Source organism: Haliotis cracherodii, unplaced genomic scaffold (genome assembly GCF_022045235.1).
Source record: "Haliotis cracherodii isolate W230 unplaced genomic scaffold, xgHalCrac1.p SCAF_11, whole genome shotgun sequence".
NCBI lineage: Eukaryota > Metazoa > Mollusca > Gastropoda > Lepetellida > Haliotidae > Haliotis > Haliotis cracherodii.
The window spans coordinates 35,266,597-35,288,243 of record NW_027266266.1 but is presented as its reverse complement, the minus strand read 5'-3'; the positions used below and the strand labels follow the sequence as shown (position 1 = coordinate 35,288,243).

The 21,647-nt window shown below is 40.9% G+C and overlaps 1 protein-coding gene across 1 annotated transcript in view; it reads left to right on the top strand.

Moving 5' to 3' along the window:
* The first annotated feature begins 141 nt into the window (after positions 1-141).
* Positions 142-21,647, top strand: part of LOC139456439 (inositol polyphosphate 5-phosphatase K-like) — a 31,428-nt gene continuing 9,922 nt past the window's right edge. The window contains exons 1-11 of the mRNA XM_071238147.1: positions 142-445; positions 6,570-6,674; positions 8,057-8,150; positions 10,018-10,134; positions 11,386-11,493; positions 11,991-12,058; positions 12,349-12,460; positions 13,778-13,887; positions 14,406-14,568; positions 15,657-15,788; positions 19,735-19,920. Of these exons, the coding sequence (XP_071094248.1) occupies positions 414-445; positions 6,570-6,674; positions 8,057-8,150; positions 10,018-10,134; positions 11,386-11,493; positions 11,991-12,058; positions 12,349-12,460; positions 13,778-13,887; positions 14,406-14,568; positions 15,657-15,788; positions 19,735-19,920 (1,227 nt within the window). The 5' untranslated portion in view covers positions 142-413. The remainder of the gene's footprint in view (positions 446-6,569; positions 6,675-8,056; positions 8,151-10,017; positions 10,135-11,385; positions 11,494-11,990; positions 12,059-12,348; positions 12,461-13,777; positions 13,888-14,405; positions 14,569-15,656; positions 15,789-19,734; positions 19,921-21,647) is intronic.

Here is a 21,647-nt window from a genome sequence, read left to right as displayed (position 1 = left end):
GAGAAATTATTATCACTCGAATGGTTAATGGTATTGAATAAGTCACAAGTAAACTAGTCTTATTTTGGAGAACCGGATCCTTTTTATCAGGAACATCATTTATAGTTTGTTTAAATAAACTACGTCCGGAATTTAACCATTTACACACAATGTAATGACGTAGAATACACGGGTACTTCCAAGTGACTTCTTTCAAACAACGTTTGCACAAAGTCTTGTTGCAAACTTCCTCTCATCAATGTTATAACCTACAAAATATAATTGACAATATAGCGAGAATGTCAATCGCTAAAATGCACTAAGTACAGAGCTTCCCACTTTGCCATTCAATAAGTTTGAGCATCAATTTCCCTCCGTATCTGGATATAGGCCTACAATTTCACGGTAGAACGGAATAAGGAAATCACAACGTTATGGCGAAGAAGCTGCCTTGTAAGCAAATGAGGTAGGTATATTCTATATCATGTTTATGTGCATCGTTGGGTTATTCTCAGTGTGTGCGTGTACTTGTCTCTAGCTTACAACATGAAAGTAATGAATAGTCATGTTTTCTTATTATGGAATGTAGACTGACAATGAACTAGTTAAAACGTACATAGATCTAGAAGATTTGTACACATAAAAATCTACATCATGCACCCTGAAAACCAACACCAAAGACACATTTTTTGGCCAATTTAGTCATCATGACTATAGGATGGCGGGCTCTATATTATAGGTAAATAAAGTATGACTCGATATGATCACAGACTCTTTATTAAATGTCGGTAAATTATGACCCTATGTGATCACAGACTCTATAATATCCCAGTATCTGTAAATCTCGTAATCCATGCCCCCCTTGTCAACTGTTTATACTTATGCAAATCTAAGCATGATATTTCATCGCTTGATCGAACCTGGGTCCTACTCAGTACCCACCCGACCTGAGTACCCAAGTTACCTGTCCCAGCCCTTTTTGTTGCAGTATGTCATGGCTATGCACATCAGTATACACAGTAACTTTTATATGATAAGTTTCTGGAATGTTTATGAAGTGGACTGACCCCTACTTCCATTCGGAAATGTTTATTGAAACAACCCATGCAAAGTAACCTTTCCTTGTCAAAGTTGACAATGCAAGAGAAATAAGAAAGGCATATGTTGGGTTCAAGGTTATAGGTGTGGCAGGACTTGTGAGCTGCCCTAAGCTATTATTAAAATGAATTATATTTGGCAACTTGAGTTACCAGCAATCAGCAGCAGCCAAGGGCAACTATGTTGCCAGAAGCAAAATACTAAGTTTCTGCTGAAAAGCAGACATGAATTAAGTTAAGCCTAAAGGTTCCCATCCGCTGAGAAGCAGAGGGACTGAACAGATTCCCGCTGAAGAGCAGGGACCTGATAATTTTGATGATTACTTGGTGATTAAGTAAGTATTTACATTTGTAACCCACAAGAACCACGCCAACTGCACGCATGTGCTAAGCCCACACTGAAGACCATGAACCATGAGGGACCCCCCTAACTAGCCACAGACGAAAGAATTAAGTGTTACTTACTTTTCTTTTCTTTTCTTACTTACTACCTTCATTTGGCATAGGGCTTTGCAGATTGTGCTTGTGAAAATTTGGAGTCCTTTGACTGATAGATGGACTCCATCCCAGACATACAGGGAACTATCCCCAGCGCAAATCTTGGGATGCTGGATATGCTTCCCCCCCCAAGCTCCCTGACAAGGTTGCCCAACCGTCTGTTGACCTTCTTCCTGGCCATATCCACTGCATCGTAGCAATTGGCTCCATGCCAATGCCTCCTCAGTGGCATGTCCGACCAAAGGATGGTGGTCTGAGGCATTAGCAGGTGGAGCCTCAACATAGCCAGGTGAATGTCCAGGTACAACTGGCTGGCCTTCCTCTTGCAAATATCGTTTGAGCCCAGATGTGTAAGAATGTCCTCTGGCCCTTTAGCATATGTATATTGATTTTGCATTATCCCAAACAGGAAGTAATGTATAGCACATATTCCACTCTCATCAGACCACAAAAATAGTTATACTGCGATAATATAGAGTTCCCCGCCCTTGAGTCTCTGATGACAGGTACTTTGTTTACTGAACTCACTTATGTGTCATAAAGGATGAAGAACGAACAAGAAACAGTTTGCATATGACACATTTAATAGGTTAGTAAGCGTGCGCCATTAAGATCCCTCATGATCCCTTATAAATTAACTACCACGATAATATAGCATACTATGCTATGTCGTCTCTTTAGCATGTTTAGTATTGATGCTATATCAATACAAATTCATGGATATTGATCCTAAATTATTAATTAATAAACAACATTGATAAATTGCAGGTCTACATGGGAAATGTTTATCCATACACATACAGATAAGATAACTATTATTAATTGAAATGGATATATTGTGATACCTGAGTCAAGATAATATATTGACGCTAAAATGTTCAATCAATGCCACCCCTAGTTAAAGGGTGCTATCAGGTGCCCATTTCATAAACCCCATTTTAATAGACTTTACATGTATGTTAGCACCCTCCTCCTAGGGATGTGGACTTGAAGGCAGTTCCTGTGAGCCGAGACCATTGCAATAGACTTTACATGTATGTCAGCACCCTCCTCATAGATGTGGACTTGAAGGCAGTTGCTGTGAGCCGAGACCATTGTAATAGACTTTACATGTATGTCAGCACCCTCCTCATAGATGTGGACTTGAAGGCAGTTGCTGTTAGCCGAGAGCAGTAAAGTCCATTTCAACCACAAGGATGCAGAACCGCGAACCAATGCGAGCTCCCCTCTCGTCCAAATCGAATTGTCCAACTTCGACACGTGACGCGTAAGGGATTGTTACAAATAATAACCTGTCAAAACAATGGACATAACCATGATAACACCTCCTTGTGGTTGAAGTAACTAAAACACAGTGCATTAAACACAATTGATTTCGAAATAACCAATATGTTGTACTGCTGATGGTTGCAGAAGAAAAGTGCATTGTGACAGTTAGGCCATGTGATTGTTTAGATTTTCCAGCCTTTGATCATGTTGATTGTGACTTGATGACTGTCTTTCATGATGAATTTGATACATAGTTTTAATGTTCCATTTCCATAAAACATACATAATTACATGACCCAGCCCAGTCCTTCTGACACATCTACTTTGTCTGAGAATCATGGCTATGACCACCAAGAAACGGCTTTTGTGCCATTTCGTTTGGACTCAAGTTTGTTATGAACAGATGGTTAGCTCAGAAACTACATATAGCAATACAACATAAGTGTGAGGTTCCATCAAGCAGACAACAAACAATTCTTGTATCTAGTATTAGTATTGTTCCGTTTAATTGAAGTAATCGAAGGCCAAGCAACCAAACCAATTTTTCCATGATCAAAAACACAAACGATTTTGTTCGCTAAAGTCGAACCCATTCGACAGAGGTGTCACTTCCCGTGCATCTAATGTCGAACCCATTCGACAGGCGGATAGCATAACGACACCCCATAATAAAACTCGCCATATCTATTTACCAAGAAGGCTTTGCGTAACATTTAAATTACGTATGACATGCATAAATGCTCAGCTTGCTCAATATCAAAACATTCAGTCATTTATTTACCTCAAAAAGAAAATATCGCGAGTTAAAAAAGTTTCGGCCAAACTTCTCGGCACACAACTACCAGAAACGGACATTGTTGACTTTTGGCACTTCACGTTGAGCGGCATGCAGTCCGATATTTTCTGTATAATTTCATCATTTTTCCTATTCAATCATAAATTTTTGTTTGCTGACGAAAGGAAAACACTCATGTTCTTTAATTTCTAAAAATTAGCAACTTTTGGTGTAACTAATTGTAAACAAAAACAATCTGAATTGTAACACCATCATGGCAACGTCGGTAAACAAACAACTCCACATGCATAGTTATCCCGTTAGACTATTACAATCATTTTGTAACATCTAACTTAATTTTCTAGAATTATTGACACATATGTATAAATCTTTGTAAAATGAATTTCATTTTTAAAGAGTTTGCAAATGATTTCGTTTGATAAACTTTCGGACACACTGACAAGCTGACAAACGTCAGTGATACGTTTGGGCGTGGCCTAACTCGCGATTTGTTGAGTTGAACAAAGTCAACAAACACTGCGAAAAATGACAAATATTGGATGATACGCAAAATCTGAACTGATATACATTCTAGGTAAACAATTCAATGGCAAAATAATGCAGTTTACGAGAAATAATCAAAATACTTGCAATTTTAGCTATCATTTCTGAAACCGGAAGCACGTACCGCATGTGACACATGGAAGCAAAATATGCAAAAGTTGGTGACCTATCATAATCACATATCACAATCACAATCAGGGACAACATACACCCACTCCCTGCTTCAACAGACATTCAGATTTTTCCATATAGTGGATCGTCTGGAACTACAATTCATAGTTCAGCACATCCTCTGATGTCTAAACATTCTGGCCGATGCATTATCGCGTCCAGACAAGGGTGGCTCCCACGGAGAGGAAACTTAACACAGAAGCTTTCCAGCCACTGCTTCAGAAGTTCAGGCAACCAAACAGCGACCTGTTTGCTACGTGCCAAAACCAACAACTCATGACGTCTGTCTCCCAGTTACCGGATCCGCAGACTTGGGTGGTGGGTGCATTCCACATCCCTAGCTAGGGGCTAAAAGCGAGAAAGGAATCTTGCTCTGGCTTTGGTCGCGCCCTGGTGGCTGTCGAGAGGGTGGTTTGTTGAGCTCAGAAACCCAATACCTCCTACATTTGCGTACCAAGAAACACTTGAAAGGTAGCACCATTACTACGTACTTAGTTGAACTTTACTCAGTGTTGGCCGTTTTGGAAAATCGCAAGATGACTAAGGTCCCGGAACTACAGGCCCCACTACGCTCATTCAGGCTTGACAATCAGAAGGCCAAGGTACTTCGAGTTTGGAAAGGACCCCTATGATTCCCTCTATGCATCCTCATTTTATGACCTCACCAAGAAAACAAGATTTCTCTTGGCTTTAGCCACGGTGGCACGGTTGAGCGAACTACATGCAGTCGACATCACCCGGGTCAGCTTTTAGCATTGGACGCACGGAGTGGTACATCTCAGGTTGTGCTGGTATTTTATAACAAAACATCAACTACCAGGCCAACCTGATTGTTCCCTCACTATCCTACTTATATAGACTATTGTGGAGCCGAAGATGAGGGTGAACTACTCCTGTGCCCGGTGCGACCACTTCAAGTACTTCTGTTGTGATCCGCCGCTCCAAGACTAGGCATGGTTCGAAAAAGCGGTTATTTATACCCATGTCTCCTACGTCAATGACCGAAGTTAGTCGCAACATCATATCTCTATGGTTACGCGCAGTCATCCTTTAGGCTTACTAGATCGTCAAACTGGATCCTCCAAGAGCGAATAATCCTCATGAGATCAGGGCGCTAGCCTCGACCATGGCGTTACACACCAAAAGTTCTATAAGAATGATCAAGGAAGGATGTTTTTTGAGGTCCGACACAGTTTTCGCTAGTCATTATCTTCGTGATGTGTCTCGAGGGCCCTCTGGTTGTTGCCCAGCAGGTTGCCAACCCCTGATGCAAATAATGAACTCGCCCTACACAGAGCCAGTCTACTTCCCCTCGCAAGTCGCTGAGATTAGGACAGTGGAAGGAAACTGACAACCTTTCTTTGTCAGACTTCGGCTCTGTGACATAGTAAGTAAGGAATTAGCTGCTTAGCTAATAATTTCTTTATTACTTAATATGTATAGGGAACTACTCTTTAATTCCTATGTTCAGTGTGTGGGATATTTGAACAACCCTACCGTAAGGCGTTTTTCTGAACTTTTCCGCTTCATGGTTTATCGACCAACATGTGTCATGTTTTTCAGGGTGTGAATTATTGAGGTTTCTGTATTTCTGAAGGTTTACCCACATCCAAACCGTCTGATACAGATACTTTACGGAGTAATGCAGGATGAGTAAAAAATTAAGTAAAATCTAAATATTTTTTACATTTGTATATTTATCCTGCATTACTACGTTTAAGGACCAAACCGTTGCAGACTTGCCTCCCCACTTTGGCTTCAGAAAACTCAAAAGTATGTTTTTAAGCTCGGGCGACAGGCAGTGTTGTGAAGAAGGTGACTTGTCAACAAGGTCACATGACAGTTGTGGTGGTCCGTATAAAAGTGTGACCTGGAGTCAACAACATCTTTATTTCTTCACCCAAGACTTTCGCTCGTCACACCGAAGACCCGGGTTCGATTCCCGACAAGGGTACAATGTGTGAAGCCCATTTCTGGTGTCCCCCGCCGTTATGTTGCTGGAATATTGCTAAAAGCGGCGTAAAACCTCACTCACTCACTCACTCACCCAAGACTATCGCCGTTGCACTGTCTTCTTCTTGTCGTAAGGTAAGCAGTGAATGCATTAAGGACTAATGCTGGATAAGTATACAAATGTAAAAAATATTTAGATTTTACTAAGTTTAGATCATGTAGATGTTTAGAATTGTTATGGTATCCAAGCTTTTGTTGTTTAGACTTTATCTCTGTACCTGGAATGTTGGAGGATCCAAACCAGCTGTAGACTTTACAGATGTCCTTGACCTTGACAATTCCAAGCACCCTGATCTGTATTGTATTGGGTGAGTTAAACTCTTAGTTTCTATAATAGCATAGGGTTGACATGTTTGAAGGTTAGAAATTTAAACGTTTCAATCAAAGTGAATCTTTCCCACTAATCACACAATATTAATATCTTGATGGTGATAGCACTTAGCATGCTTAGATTTAGAAAAGATATTGTTTAATATTAAACATGTCTACCATGTGAGATGTAGTCTCAAACTATGATACACTTTACAGCACATATAGTAGTGCATTGTCATAGACTTTACAGTATCATTTCTTCCAGGCTGTCAACGTGGTCCAGTACAGTATGGTCACACTACATTCCATGTGTGTCGATTTCAGTTGATGTTAAATTAATGTACACACTTGCTGAATCATGTGAATTTGCTGAACAAGCATGATTCCTAAAGCCTGTGTATTCATCAGCAAGAAAGTTCCCATCGTCCCGAGGCAAAAGTGTTAGCTGACTATTAAGTCCAGTTTCCACCCATGCCGAGAACTAGGCTGGAACTTGGAGTTATGTTTTGGCTAGACTATTAGTCTATGCATAGTCCAGTCAAAACCGTGTCACAGAATCGACATACGGTTCGGAAACTGTCGCGCAGGTCAATTGAAGGATTAGTAAAGCATTTGTACCATCAACCAGGCATCTACAGATATTTTCCAAATCTTTTCATGTTTTATAGCAAGGTGCTCAAGTAATTTTATGCATTTTGCGAGCTTACACCCGTGTTATTACAATATAGATCTGTATTATCAATCACACTGCCTTGACTGGGCACGCCAGTTTGTTTGAAGCAAATGCAGCATGTGCAAGTAATATGATAGGTGGAGTCTGACTGGTCAATAGGATAGGTCATAAAAGGGACATAACTCGAATTAGCCTCTGCTGTTGCTACGATCGAGCCACAGAATTCCAGCCTAGTTGAGCAAGCATGGAAAGTAGACTTTTAAAGTCAGTTAACTCCCTTGCCTTGGGTCGATGGGTAGTTCCCTATGTTTTGGGATTGGTTGGTCACAATGGCTACCTAACATGGACACAGTAAACTAGTACCTTGAGTATCGCTAGATGCAAGATATCTTTAGCCAGCAAACTCTCTGTTATATATGGCGTCAGAGGCAAGAGCAGCAATTTGACGTGATGTCACTTCCACCATGTCTGCCACTATGCCGTCATGATGTATAAGTCGGTCAGCCATCTTGGCTGGGCTCTTAGAGTGACTGACTTTTAATTAAAAGTTTTAGATAAATTGATGCATGATATTAATTATTATATTTTTAGTTGCAAAATTTTCTGTTGGAAGGATAGTGTAACATAAGCTATAAAACTGTTTTCCTTGCATTTACCTGTGGTGTTAGCTTCCCCTCATGTATATTGTTGCCCTCTGTGAGGAAGTCTGCAGGAGATTGACGTGCATGACCTGAGTCTGGAGGAGCACCCGTGGAGCAAGGCGCTCACCACCTGTCTAGGAAGTAGAGGATATGTCAAGGTAGGCTGCTTGTAGTCTGGACCACACAAACCAGTGATTGATGTTATGAACAACGATCCACACTGTCGTGGGACAATGACTTGGGATCAACCATGTCACTAGGGTTAATCTGACCCCCTAATTAATTCACCTGGCAAGACAATCATTGTTTGTTGTGGTCTGATTCTAATAAGAAATCTCCCTGTCATTGTGAGTGCCATTGTGCTTGTCAGGCATGAAACTGGGGCACCCAGAGTAATACCAACCCATGTCTCTGTAGACCCACAGCTATATGGCCAACCAGTATTTATTATGGCGATTAATATTCCAACAAGCATGTCTTCTTTAGATTGTTGTGATAAAATTTAATATATTGCTTCAAATCTTTTTTAAATGCCTGCAGTGTCCCCGTTTACCGGTAATTACCATTTTTTTACCGGTAAAATTAGGCTTGGACCAGTAATTCATGTGAATGCCAGTCCTTGTGGACCGGCAAATAAGATAACATCAGTGATATTCATATAAGTACATTTTTTTAACAAAGACAGCTTGTTTGTTACCATCAGGATTTGCTCTTGTCTATTTTTAGGTTAAGTATCCGTTTGTAGCGACTTCATCTCGAAATATTAAGAAACAAAGAGAAAATTGTGACCTATGTTTGTGTGAATGAATTAAAGATGTAACTAAGTTACTTCAGAGATGACATCTTTGCACAGAACATGAAGTTGAAAGAATTATGACCAAATAATTTTCATAGGTTGTTTTTTTTTGTTGAAAGTTGGGACTGGCAAAAATTAGGGGTGGACTGGTAATTTTTAGAGTTGCCAGTCTACAAGGACTGGCAGTTTCAAAAGCCAGTGGGAACTCTGTGTCTGCTTCATTGTACATTTCTTAACGTAAATTACTCTATTTAGTCCTTTTAGCATTTTTATTTTACATTGTGGTTTGAAAACAGTTTTAGTGATCAGCATAGCCATGTCTTTGTTATTTTGGGGGGCGCGGGTGGCCCAGTCATCTAAGGCACCGCTATTCGCTGTGCAGAGTTGCGTCCCTTGGGCACGCCTGAAACCTATGATTGTGGGTTCGAATCCCGGTTCGCCCTGATTATGTTTCTAGGTTTGTCAGCACCATACCCATGCTCGTGGGTTTTACCGAAGTGGTAAACGTTTAAGACCTGCATCACTTCGGGCTTTCCTCCCACATTAAACTGACACGCCGTGATATAACTGGGATACTGTTAAAAGCAGCGTTAAACCCAACTCACTCACTTTGTTATTTTGTGTACTTATGATTGTTTGTATGTATGTGTGCCATGTGTTGCTGTTATTGTACGTGCGATATAACCGGCATACACGTAGCGCAATATGAGCCTTGTGTATAGATACTTTCGAATTCATTTTCCGAAGAATTATTATACAGTTATACAAAATATATTTAAATACTATCTTGAGATATTTGGATGTACTGGGGTCCTATTTAAACAACACACGCTTTGCGTCATTTAGTGGTTAAAGTGTTAGCTCGTCGTGCTGAAGACCCGGGTTCGATTCCCAACATGGGTACACTGTGTGAAGCCCATTTCTGGTGTCCCCCGTTGTGATATTGCTGGAATATTGCTAAAACAGCGTAAAACCATACTCACGCCCTCACTATGGCATGGTAAATGTTGAATGCTGTATAGAATGCTATCACAACAAACATGATAAAGTATATCTAGAGTTATATATTGTAGAGTTATAAGATTATTCATCCCTTCATCCTGTGTTTTATTTGCTTTGAACTCATATTATATTGGTTATATGTCTGTATTATGTTTATTCTTCAAGATTTAATGTTGCATTGTGATGGTAATGAATCTGCTTGTGCATGATAATCTACAATATTTCAGTTGAAAGGCCGGCGGATGCGGGGCGTGATGACCATTGTGTTTGCTCGGAGGGCCTTGCTGTCTCATATCACCAGCATTGAAGCCGAGGCCACCAAAACAGGCTTGGGGGGATGGTGGGTAGGTGGCTGACTGTTTACATTGTCATCATAGCTGATTCAAGGCTACAATCTCCAGGGGGGTTGTCCAATGGTTAAAGCAATTGCCCATCACACTGAAGGCCCAGGGGGGATCCCAGACATGCTACATTGTGTGAAACCCATTTCCGGTATCACTACCATGGAAGTGCTGGAATATTGCTATAGGCAAATTTAAACCTTACTCACACATGCACGCATCTACCCATGTCGCAAGTCAAAGTGCAGTGCATGATGGTCCTGATTCTCGACCTATCAGCACTGGACAGTTTCCCTGTGGTCTTGGGAGTCACCAAGTGGGTGTACATTAATGTCAAGATATGCCATAACTGAAATTACTTTTGACCCGATCACTTTATTGAAACATATATAACGGGAGTACATCAGTTTCTGAGACCTCCGGATATAATTCTGTTATTTCATCCAGTGAGTTAGTTAGTTCTGCAGTCAGCAATATACCAGCTGGAGCCCTGTGACAGTAGTAAGTTAACAATATCAGATCTGGACCAGACAAACCTGTGACTGCAGTCAGCAATATACCAGCTGGAGCCCTGTGACAGTAGTAAGTTAACAATATCAGATCTGGACCGGACAAACCTGTGACTGCAGTCAGCAATATACCAGCTGGAGCCCTGTGACTGGAGTAAGTTAACAATATCAGATCTGGACCAGACAAACCTGTGACTGCAGTCAGCAATATACCAGCTGGAGCACTGTGACAGTAGTAAGTTAATAATATCAGATCTGGACCGGACAAACCTGTGACTGCAGTCAGTAATATACCAGCTGGAGCACTGTGACAGTAGTAAGTTAACAATATCAGATCTGGACCGGACAAACCTGTGACTGCAGTCAGCAATATACCAGCTGGAGCCCTGTGACAGTAGTAAGTTAACAATATCAGATCTGGACCGGACAAACCTGTGACTGCAGTCAGCAATATACCAGCTGGAGAACTGTGACAGTAGTCTGTTGACAATATCAGATCTGGACCAGACAAACCTGAGACTGCAGCTGCAATGATGCACATCACTGAATCTGACCACACGATTCTCTGTAGCATGGTTAGATGTCAGCAAGTGGGAGAGACATTAAGCCTGTTCCTCTTCACACACCCACAGTGTCAGAAATAACATGAAGACATAACATTCTCACTTGCACAGGAACGTTGTGGGGGTTCAGCCTGTACACTTTGGATGTGGAAAGTTTCTGGATGGTTTATCTCATGTTTTAGGGCAACAAGGGCGGGGCCAGCGTACGGCTGGACTTGTTCGGGATGAATCTCATCATTGTTAATGCTCACCTTGCTGCTCACAGGGACAACATACAGGAGAGAATTATTGTGAGTTTCCATGGCAACACCGACACATGCAGTAATAGATTTTACATGTTAAAGCCAAAATGTTGATAGGTGCCAGTGTTATGCCCTGTAATGTACAGATAATTAAAACACATTGAACTATAACTGTTACCTTGAAGTAATATCTAATCCTAAGACTTCCATGGCCATTGTAATCACTGGGTAAGTCTTATCTGCCCAGATACATGTTATTGTAAACATTGTAAACATTCTACAATTTAAATTGATTTTTGTTTTGCTCTCCACAGAGCAATCCAAACATTGTTCCGAATAGTTTAGCAACACTCCTTTCTTTCAAGTTTTTATTTTCGACCTTGAAAAACTACATGTTTAGCAAAATCTGCAATAAGTATGCTATGACATCAGTTTGTTTCTGCGTGAAATATGTAACATTTGCTCCTTTACCACAGGAGTAAACACTCTGTATGTAGGTGTAGTTTGATGCATTATACAAAAGGATGTTCAATACTGTCTTCCAGGATTTTGACAGCATCTTGGATAGTCAGAAGTTCAAGGATGAAGATGTGGACAATATTCTAGACCACGAGTAAGTGATGTATTTTTGGGCACTGGTGACTCAGTGTTTTAAGCATGTTCAGGTGCCGCAGTTGCTTCCCTTAGTTATTCAAGAATCTGCTGATCCCTGGGTTCCCATCCCTGGTTTGCCTTGCGTATGTTTCTTTGTGTGTCAATATAATCATGGGTTTTGCCAAAGTTGTTACTTTCTACAGCCTACTTCCTTTTCCTTCTGCGTCAAGCTGACACAGTATGATGTAACTGAAGCACTGTTCAAAACTCCCTTACCATGCTTACAGTACCATACTTCTCTTCTTGTAGCTATGTTTTCTGGATGGGAGACCTAAATTTCCGTCTTGAAGACTTGACCTATGAAGGAGCAGTACGTCACATTGAGAAAGGAAATCTAACTAAACTGCTCACATATGACCAGGTACCTTGTTTGAGTCGACAAGCCTTAATTATTCTTTTGGCAGCATTGTCAGTGGATTTTGTGTTGACATTTGAACTAAAAGTTTGTTTGTTTATTTAACGCCGCACTCAGCAATATTCCATGATGACTGTCTGTAAATAATTGAGTCTGGGTCTTAAGTCCAGTGATTGACATCATGAGCATCAATCTACGCAATTAGGAAATGATGCCATGCATCAACCAAGTCTGCTAGCCTGACCACCCGATCCCGTTAGTTGACAAGCATAGTCTCATCTTACAACAAGCACGGGTTGCTGAAGACCTGTCCTCTACCCAGATCTTTACATTATTGAACTAGTCTTATGTTACGACAAGCACGGGTTGCTGAAGACCTGTCCTCTACCCAGATCTTCACATCATTGAACTAGTCTTATGTTACGACAAGCACGGGTTGCTGAAGATTTGTTCCCTACCTAGATCTTCACATTATTGAACTAGTCTTATGTTAAGGCAAGCACGGGTTGCTGAAGACCTGTCCTCTACCTAGATCTTCACATTATTGAACTAGTCTTATGTTACGACAAGCATGGGTTGCTGAAGACCTGTCCTCTACCCAGATCTTCACATTATTGAACTAGTCTTTTGTTACGACAAGCACAGGTTGCTGAAGACCTGTCCTCTACCCAGATCTTCACATTGTTGAACTAGTCTTATGTTACGACAAGCGCAGGTTGCTGAAGACCTGTCCTCTACCTAGATCTTTACATTATTGAACTAGTCTTATGTTACGACAAGCACGGGTTGCTGAAGACCTGTCCTCTACCCAGATCTTCACATTATTGAACTAGTCTTTTGTTACGACAAGCACAGGTTGCTGAAGACCTGTCCTCTACCCAGATCTTCACATTGTTGAACTAGTCTTATGTTACGACAAGCGCAGGTTGCTGAAGACCTGTCCTCTACCTAGATCTTTACATTATTGAACTAGTCTTATGTTACGACAAGCACGGGTTGCTGAAGAACTGTCCTCTATCCAGATTTTTACATTATTGAACTAGTCTTATGTTACGACAAGCATGGGTTGCTGAAGACCTGTCCTCTACCTAGATCTTCACATTATTGAACTTGTGTCCAAAGCTAAACTCCTACTTTCCAAATACTTCATGTTTTGTTTGTTCCTTTTTATATCAGATTTGTAAACAATAAATCTGTAAAAACAAGATGTAGTAAAAGTATTGCTATATTTTGATATGTCCTATTCAGTTGTGTTTCTATTTGTAACGTGAAAGATCAATGAAACTCAAAGTGGACTAACAGAAACTGATATGTTCCCTTCAGCTGATACAGTGTAAGGAAGAGAGACTGATCTATGAAGACTTTGAAGAAGGCAGGATTACATTCCCCCCAACATACAAGTTTGACAAAGGGACAGACACGTATGATACCAGGTGAAGCAGGCACATGATTCTTTCACTGACCGTGTGAGTTCTTACCTCCATGGCTCCATCTTTGCACTATGACATTATCATCAGAATTGTTCTGAGATCACAATTTTCATCCAGTCCTTGTAGTCACGTTCAGCACATGGAATAAACTAGAATTTGTTGACTCGGAAATATATTGATGGTGTTGAGTGTGGAAAATACTAATGTTCAACAACTTAAGAATGGCTGCAGATACATGTCATAGATGTACAGGTAAGTAGTGACAAATATTGGTAACACTTCATTATTGTTCATGATCAGAATAATTGTGTACAAGACACATTCCTGCCTAGTTGCAGTTTGTTAATGGTGGGTCACAGTTGGTTGGGAGTTTCCTGTGCCTCAGGTGTGACAGTATCCTGTAATCCTTGGTTTGAATCCTAGGTTTGTCTTGATTATTATTCTTGGTTTATCTGCACCACGGCCATGATTGTGGGCTTCACCAATGTAGTAACGTGTACTCATGTCTGTCGTATGACCAGTAAGAAGAAGCGTGTCCCTGCTTGGTGTGATCGCATCCTGTGGCACGCCTACCACGAGAGTTATGGAACTGTCAGCCTCGAAGTCAAGCAGCTGGACTACAGGAGTCACCCTCAGTACAAGATCAGTGACCACAAGCCTGTCACGTCACAGATGGACATACAGGTAAGTCACGTCACAGATGGACATACAGGTAGATCACCACTGAGGTGGACATACAGGAGTCACCCCCAGTACAAGATTAGTGAGCACAAGCCTGTCACGTCACAGGTGGACACACAGGTAAGTCACATCACAAATGGACATACAGGTAGGTCACCACTCAGGTGGACATACAGGAGTCACCCTCAGTGCAAGATCAGTGACCACAAGCCTGTCACGTCACAGGTGGACATACATGTAGGTCACGTCACAGGTGGACATACATGTAGGTCATGTCACAGGTGGACATACAGGTAGGTCACCACACAGGTGGACATACAGAAGTAACCCTCTGTACAAGATCAGTGACCACAAGCCTGTCACGTCACAGGTGGACATACATGTAGGTCATGTCACAGGTGGACATACAGGTAGGTCACCACACAGGTGGACATACAGAAGTAACCCTCTGTACAAGATCAGTGACCACAAGCCTGTCACGTCACAGGTGGACATACATGTAGGTCACGTCACAGGTGGACATACAGGTAGGTCACCACACAGGTGGACATACAGGAGTCACCCTCAGTGCAAGATCAGTGACCACAAGCCTGTCACGTCACAGGTGGACATACATGTAGGTCATGTCACAGGTGGACATACAGGTAGGTCACCACACAGGTGGACATACAGAAGTAACCCTCTGTACAAGATCAGTGACCACAAGCCTGTCACGTCACAGGTGGACATACAGGTAGGTCATGTCACAGGTGGATATACAGGTAGGTCATGTCACAGGTGGACATACAGGAAGGTCATGTCACTGGTCGACATACAGATAGGTCATGTCACAGGTGGATATACAGGTAGGTCATGTCACAGGTGGAAATACGTGTAGGTCATGTCACAGGTGGACATACAGTTGGGTACCACACACTGATGGATGTACAGCTATATTGTGTCACAGATGGATATACAGGTAAATTGTCTCACTGATGGATACACAGGTATATTGTCTCACTGATGGATATACAGGTATATTGTCTCACTGATGGATATACATGTATATTGTCTCACTGATGGATATATTCAGTAATGATCTGTACATACAGGTGTTTGGCAAGCCGCCCCCGTCCCCTGTCAAGTTTCAGATGATCATCAAGTGGTACATATCCCAGGGCAGTACTGTCACCTACACCATGAAGGCCAAGTCCTTCTCTACCGACTGGATTGGCCTGTACAAGGTTGGTGGAAGGCAACTTACAACATTGCACATAGGTTTGAAAAGGCATGGATGAGAGTGGATTATTTTTTGTTGCTACCCTGTCTGGTGCTTGGCATTCATGGAATAAAACAAGGACTTGCTGGCTCAGAGTCGCTATACTGTGGTATATCAGTGAATTTGTCTCACACACACACACACACACACGTAACCGTGGTTGTGTTGGCCGATAATGGAGTAGGCGCTCTTTTTCCCAAATAAATCACAAACAGCTGTCGGGGGTGAGGCTGATGACGTTTATTTTATAATCAGTACGAATGTACGTGCTTAATTTCAGGCTGAAACAATAAAAGTACAACATAAGCAAATATAACATAGAAATAAATATATACAATCCGTTATAGTTACTCTTTAAATTTCTAAAATATATATATATATATCACTTCCATTAAAATGAATAGCATTTACTTTACATTACACAATACATCAGACGTATCCGTACAATACATCAATACACAGATACAAAATATATTAATATGATATAGAGTGATAACGAACATTACATACCAGATAGGTGATACCTGAACTGGTAATACCGTGACAATGATCGAACGGTGAACGTTGCTACTGAGAAATCTGCATAATAAAGAAATACAAATGCAGAATACTATATACAAGTGATATCCTATGGTAAAATAGTGTATAAAATATATAGTACAACAGCGACTCATTTCAAACATACATCAAGCATACAGACATACATTTACTTTCCATTACTGTCCAGAGGGGTTTATATTACTTAGTTTATATATATTTAGGTTTTTGTGTTTAATACGGTTTTATTCAGATAATAATTACTCACTGAACTGAAAGTTCATCAAGCACTATAAATATATACAAGATGCATTTTGTTTCTAATAAATCAAATTAAGAATGCATTCTATAATATATATTATTTCTAATCACAATAATTAGAAATCATCCATATATACAACATCATAAAATAAATAACCAACTAACCTTAAATATGAATAAATCCTTCTACAAATCCAAATCCTCACATAGAAATGAAAGCAGCAATAAATCTTGCTGAGTCTTTCCTTGGGGTGACAAATAGCAACTGATTTTCTAAAATTCAACAACAAACATTGTTGTAGCTGTGGCCAGCTTGGCCTATCAACAAGACAATAGACTGGGCCGGGGCGCGCTGGGGCAAAGAGTGCTGTAAGTCAAAAGCATGCAGTGTGACAATTAGTGGAAGTTAGACTGAGAGTAAGCTTACTTAACGTTACAGAGCTATGGAATGAATGTTTAAGGTATAAAATACTAAGGTATAAAACATAACTAATATTATAACTAATAATATCTTCTTATCATGTAAATATCGTAATAAACTAATAAGTTAAAATGGTAACAAGGCCATATAACCTTACTACTAACTATTAAATCTTAATTAAGAGTTATGTACATAATTGAGCCTGCCACACACACACAGTGCAGAGGTGCAGTAATCTGGAATGCGACTTTAAAACCCCATTTCTCCTTACCTTACCTCACCACATACCAATAGATGTTTGAAGATGGTACTTGTTGTTACCCTGCCTGGAACTCAGCATTAAGGAGATAAAACAAGGTCTGGTCTGCTCAGAGTCTGTATAATGTGTCGAGTAGGGTAGCCATGTTAAATTGGGACAAGGTTTCTCAGTGGGCTAGCACTACGAAACCAGACTAGTACAATCAGCCACACACACATGTGAATGCACATCGCTATATGAGTGAAATAATCTTGAATGCTATGATGTTTTCCCCATTTCACCTCACCTCAGCTATTGCCATCCTTACTGTCGTTGTTATTACCCCCTTATTTATCTTTGCTATCGACACTGTTAACGTTGGTTATTATAAGCAGTGTTTTAACTTTCTGCATCCTTTACTAAGCTATCAACATATTTAACTATCTTAGTTATGGAAATCCTTTACTATTTTTTTTATTATTTGAGGTTAGGATGGGGATTTATACAAGACCCTTTTTGCATATGGCCAAGTAGTTGGTGTAAGGGAGGAGTTAAGCACTTGGTGTTGGGGAGGTGTTCATCACTTGGTGTTAGGGAGGTGTTCAGCACTTGGTGTTAGGGAGGGGTTCAGCACTTGGTGTTAGGGAGGTGTTCAGCACTTGGTGTTAGGGTGGTGTTCAGCACTTGGTGTTAGGGTGGTGTTCAGCACTTGGTGTTAGGGAGGTGTTCGGCACTTGGTGTTAGGGAGAAGTTAAGCACTTGGTGTTAGGGAGGTGTTCAGCAATTGGGTGTTAGGGGGGTGTTCAGCAATTGGCGATAGGGAGAAGTTAAGCACTTGGTGTTAGGGAGGTGTTCAGCACTTGGTGTTAGGGTGGTGTTCAGCACTTGGTGTTAGGGAGGTGTTAAGCACTTGGTGTTAGGGAGGTGTTAAGCAATTGGTGTTAGGGACAAGTTAAGCACATGGTGTTAGGCAGGTGTTAAGCAATTGGGTGTTAGGGAGGTGTTCAGCACTTGGTGTTAGGGACAAGTTAAGCACTTGGTGTTAGGCAGGTGTAAAGCAATTGGGTGTTAGGGAGGTGTTCAGCACTTGGTGTTAGGGACAAGTTAAGCACTTGGTGTTAGGCAGGTGTTCAGCACTTGGTGATAGGGAGGAGTTAAGCACTCACTTGGTGTTAGGCAGGTGTTAAGCACTTGGTGTAAGGGAGGTGTTAAGCACTTGGTGTTAGGCAGGTGTTAAGCACTTGGTGTTAGGCAGGTGTTAAGCAATTGGGTGTTAGGCAGGTGTTTAGCAATTGGGTGTTAGGGAGGTGTTAAGCACTTGGTATTAGGGAGGAGTTAAGCACTCACTTGGTGTTAGGCAGGTGTTAAGCACTTGGTGTTAGGGAGGTGTTAAGCACTTGGTGTTAGGGAGGTGTTAAGCACTTGGTGTTAGGGAGGTGTTAAGCACTTGGTGTTAGGCAGGTGTTAAGCACTTGGTGTTAGGCAGGTGTTAAGCACTTGGTGTTAGGCAGGTGTTAAGCAATTGGGTGTTAGGGAGGTGTTAAGCAATTGGGTGTTAGGGAGGTGTTAAGCACTTGGTATTAGGGAGGAGTTAAGCACTCACTTGGTGTAAGGCAGGTGTTAAGCACTTGGTGTTAGGCAGGTGTTAAGCACTTGGTGTTAGGCAGGTGTTAAGCAATTGGGTGTTAGGGAGGTGTTAAGCACTTGGTGTTAGGGAGTATTTAAGCACTTGGTGTTAATAAGGTGTTAAGTGCTTGTTATTAGGGAGATGTTAAGCTCTTGGTATTAGGGAGGTGTAAAGCACTTAGAGTTAGGGTGGTGTTAAGCACTTGGTGTTAGGGAGCTGTGAAACACTTGGTGTTAGGGAGGTGTTCATCACATGGTGTTAGGGAGTATTTAAGCACTTGGTGTTAAGGTGTCAAATGCTTGTTATTAGGGAGATGTTAAACTCTTGGTATTAGGGAGGTGTTAAGCACTTGGTGTTAGGGAGGTGTTAAGCACTTAGAGTTAGGGAGGTGTTAAGCACTTGGTGTTAATAAGGTGTTAAGCACTTGGTTTAAGGGAGGTGTGAGGCTCTTGGTTTGAGGGAGTTGTTAAGCGCTTGGTTTTAGGGAGTTGTTACACTCTTGGTGTCAGTAGGATGTTAAGCACTTGGTGTTAATAAGGTGTTAAGCACTTGGTATTAGGGAGGTGTTTAGCACTTGGTGTTAATAAGGTGTTAAGCACTTGGTATTAAAGAGGTGTTAAGCATTTGGAGTTAGTAAGGTGTTAAGCAATTGGTGTTAATAAGGTGTTAAGCGCTTGGTCATAAGAGGTTTAACAAGGTGTTTTGGTCTTGGTATTAACAAGGTGTTAAATATTTGGAGTAAACAAGGCGTACAGTGTGTGGTGTCTGGGAGATGTTAAGCGTGTGGTGTTGACAATGTATTAAGTATGTTGTTAATGGGGTTCCAGGCAGACTTCAAGAGCTTCAGTGAGTATGTGAGCTACATCTACGCGGAGGAGGGGGCGGAGGAACGTGGTGACCGCGGGGTCATCATGGAGTTCCCTGCCAGTAAACTGCGTGTGGCTGCAGGGCAATATGTCCTGTGCTACCTGACCAAGAACTACTCTCTACAGGGCATTACCAATGAATTCATGGTGAGTTGAACATCTTTTATTTCATTAATAAATACACAGGCAGTAACATAATGTTTAATATTCTTACACACTGTGGGTGAGAAACCCATTTGAAATAACTGGTGTCAAATATATGTGTGAGATCAAATTCAAGGCCAGTGTTTGGCCACTCTATGGTGATGACCTGAGGTCAGATTTTGATGGACTACTTTCCTGATAGTAGTTCATTGATAAGTTGCTCGTGCTTTAGTTGAATGTCATCCTACATCTGTGTTGAACGATATAGTTTCAGAGTGTTAATCCCCCCCTGGATGCCACAACAACATGTAGATATATCCCCATGTTATGAGTTTTCGGACCCTTAAGAAACATTCGAGACTCCTATTCGATCACGTACATTATAAATTCAGCTGCGATACACTCATCCCTGAATTCCTCATGCATTTATGAATCAAATGACAAATGGTCTTTTTCCCCAATACAAATTATCTAGATGAAATCAAGCGAAATAAATTAGGTGTGGAAACGAACACTGTGCTCGGAAAACTGTACTTGTTGAAATGTAAACAAAGCAAAACTCAGATGTCTCTCTCTTCTATCTTAAAATATCAATTCGTCTAATTGTTGCATGCATTGGCTGATGCGGTTGAGAATATTCATGGGAAGAGTACCGTAGCATTAATTATGGAATTAAAAATGTATACATTACAATCAGGGTTTCCCCTGACGCAGAATTCTTGCGTATATGACTCAAGAGGAAAAATCCTGCGTACTTTTGTCAGTGAACACGCCATTTTGTTAAAGTCTGTCACCGGCAGTCATGTCATACGGTAGTAAATATTGTTGTACATATTTGGTATTTTCTTTGAGGTGAAACTTTTTAACTTGGCATCATGCGGGTTCTTTGATCTCATCTAGTTTGCACTATCATCATTGCCTTTGTAATCCACAGATGGTGGAAACGTTTTTAGGTTTAGGTGTAGGGTCACATTATTTATTGATATTAAGCAGTAGGTCGGATGATGTCACTCATGACCGTTGTGTTATGTATTAATGTACCACTGCAATAATGAAAACAGACAAAATGCATCGATTCGATGCTTAAAAGGTACGTTTTTTGGGTGTGTAAGAAACAGATTACTGCACTTGTGCCTGTCAGATACCATTTATCTTACAACTTGTTTCAAAACGTATCTAACTCGCTTTCACTCATGAGATGCGTTTTGAAACAACTCGTAGGATAAATGGTTTTTGACAGACACTCGTGTAGTAATTTCTGTTTGTATTTTTTTAGTAAAAAAATTATTTATACTTATCCTGACTCATATTTATTGCTTATCTCTCTCTACCGAATAGTAATGGAAACGTCCTGTTCCGTGTTCCCGGAGAACAAAGAAAACATCTCACACCAATGCACCAGTATACGCACAGGCGACCAGGTACCACATGACTGAGACCAGTAACTCGTCACTCTCTCTTTTCCCCTACTAAATGGTCTGAAAACACATCAGTGGTGAGAGGCGAGGCTGTGTGGGTGCTCTAAATAATATCTTTACTAAAAGAAATACATATTTTATCCCACCCTGACTCTAACTTATTGCTTGAATCTCACTGAGGTGGCGGTATCCACCTGTATGTATGATTGATGTCGATCTGTTCTATAAACCCCAGGGAGCTGTTGGTTGATTCTATGATGTTTTTCTTCTTAATCCTTCTTTTGGGGTACCACCTTCCTTTTTTGTGAGCAG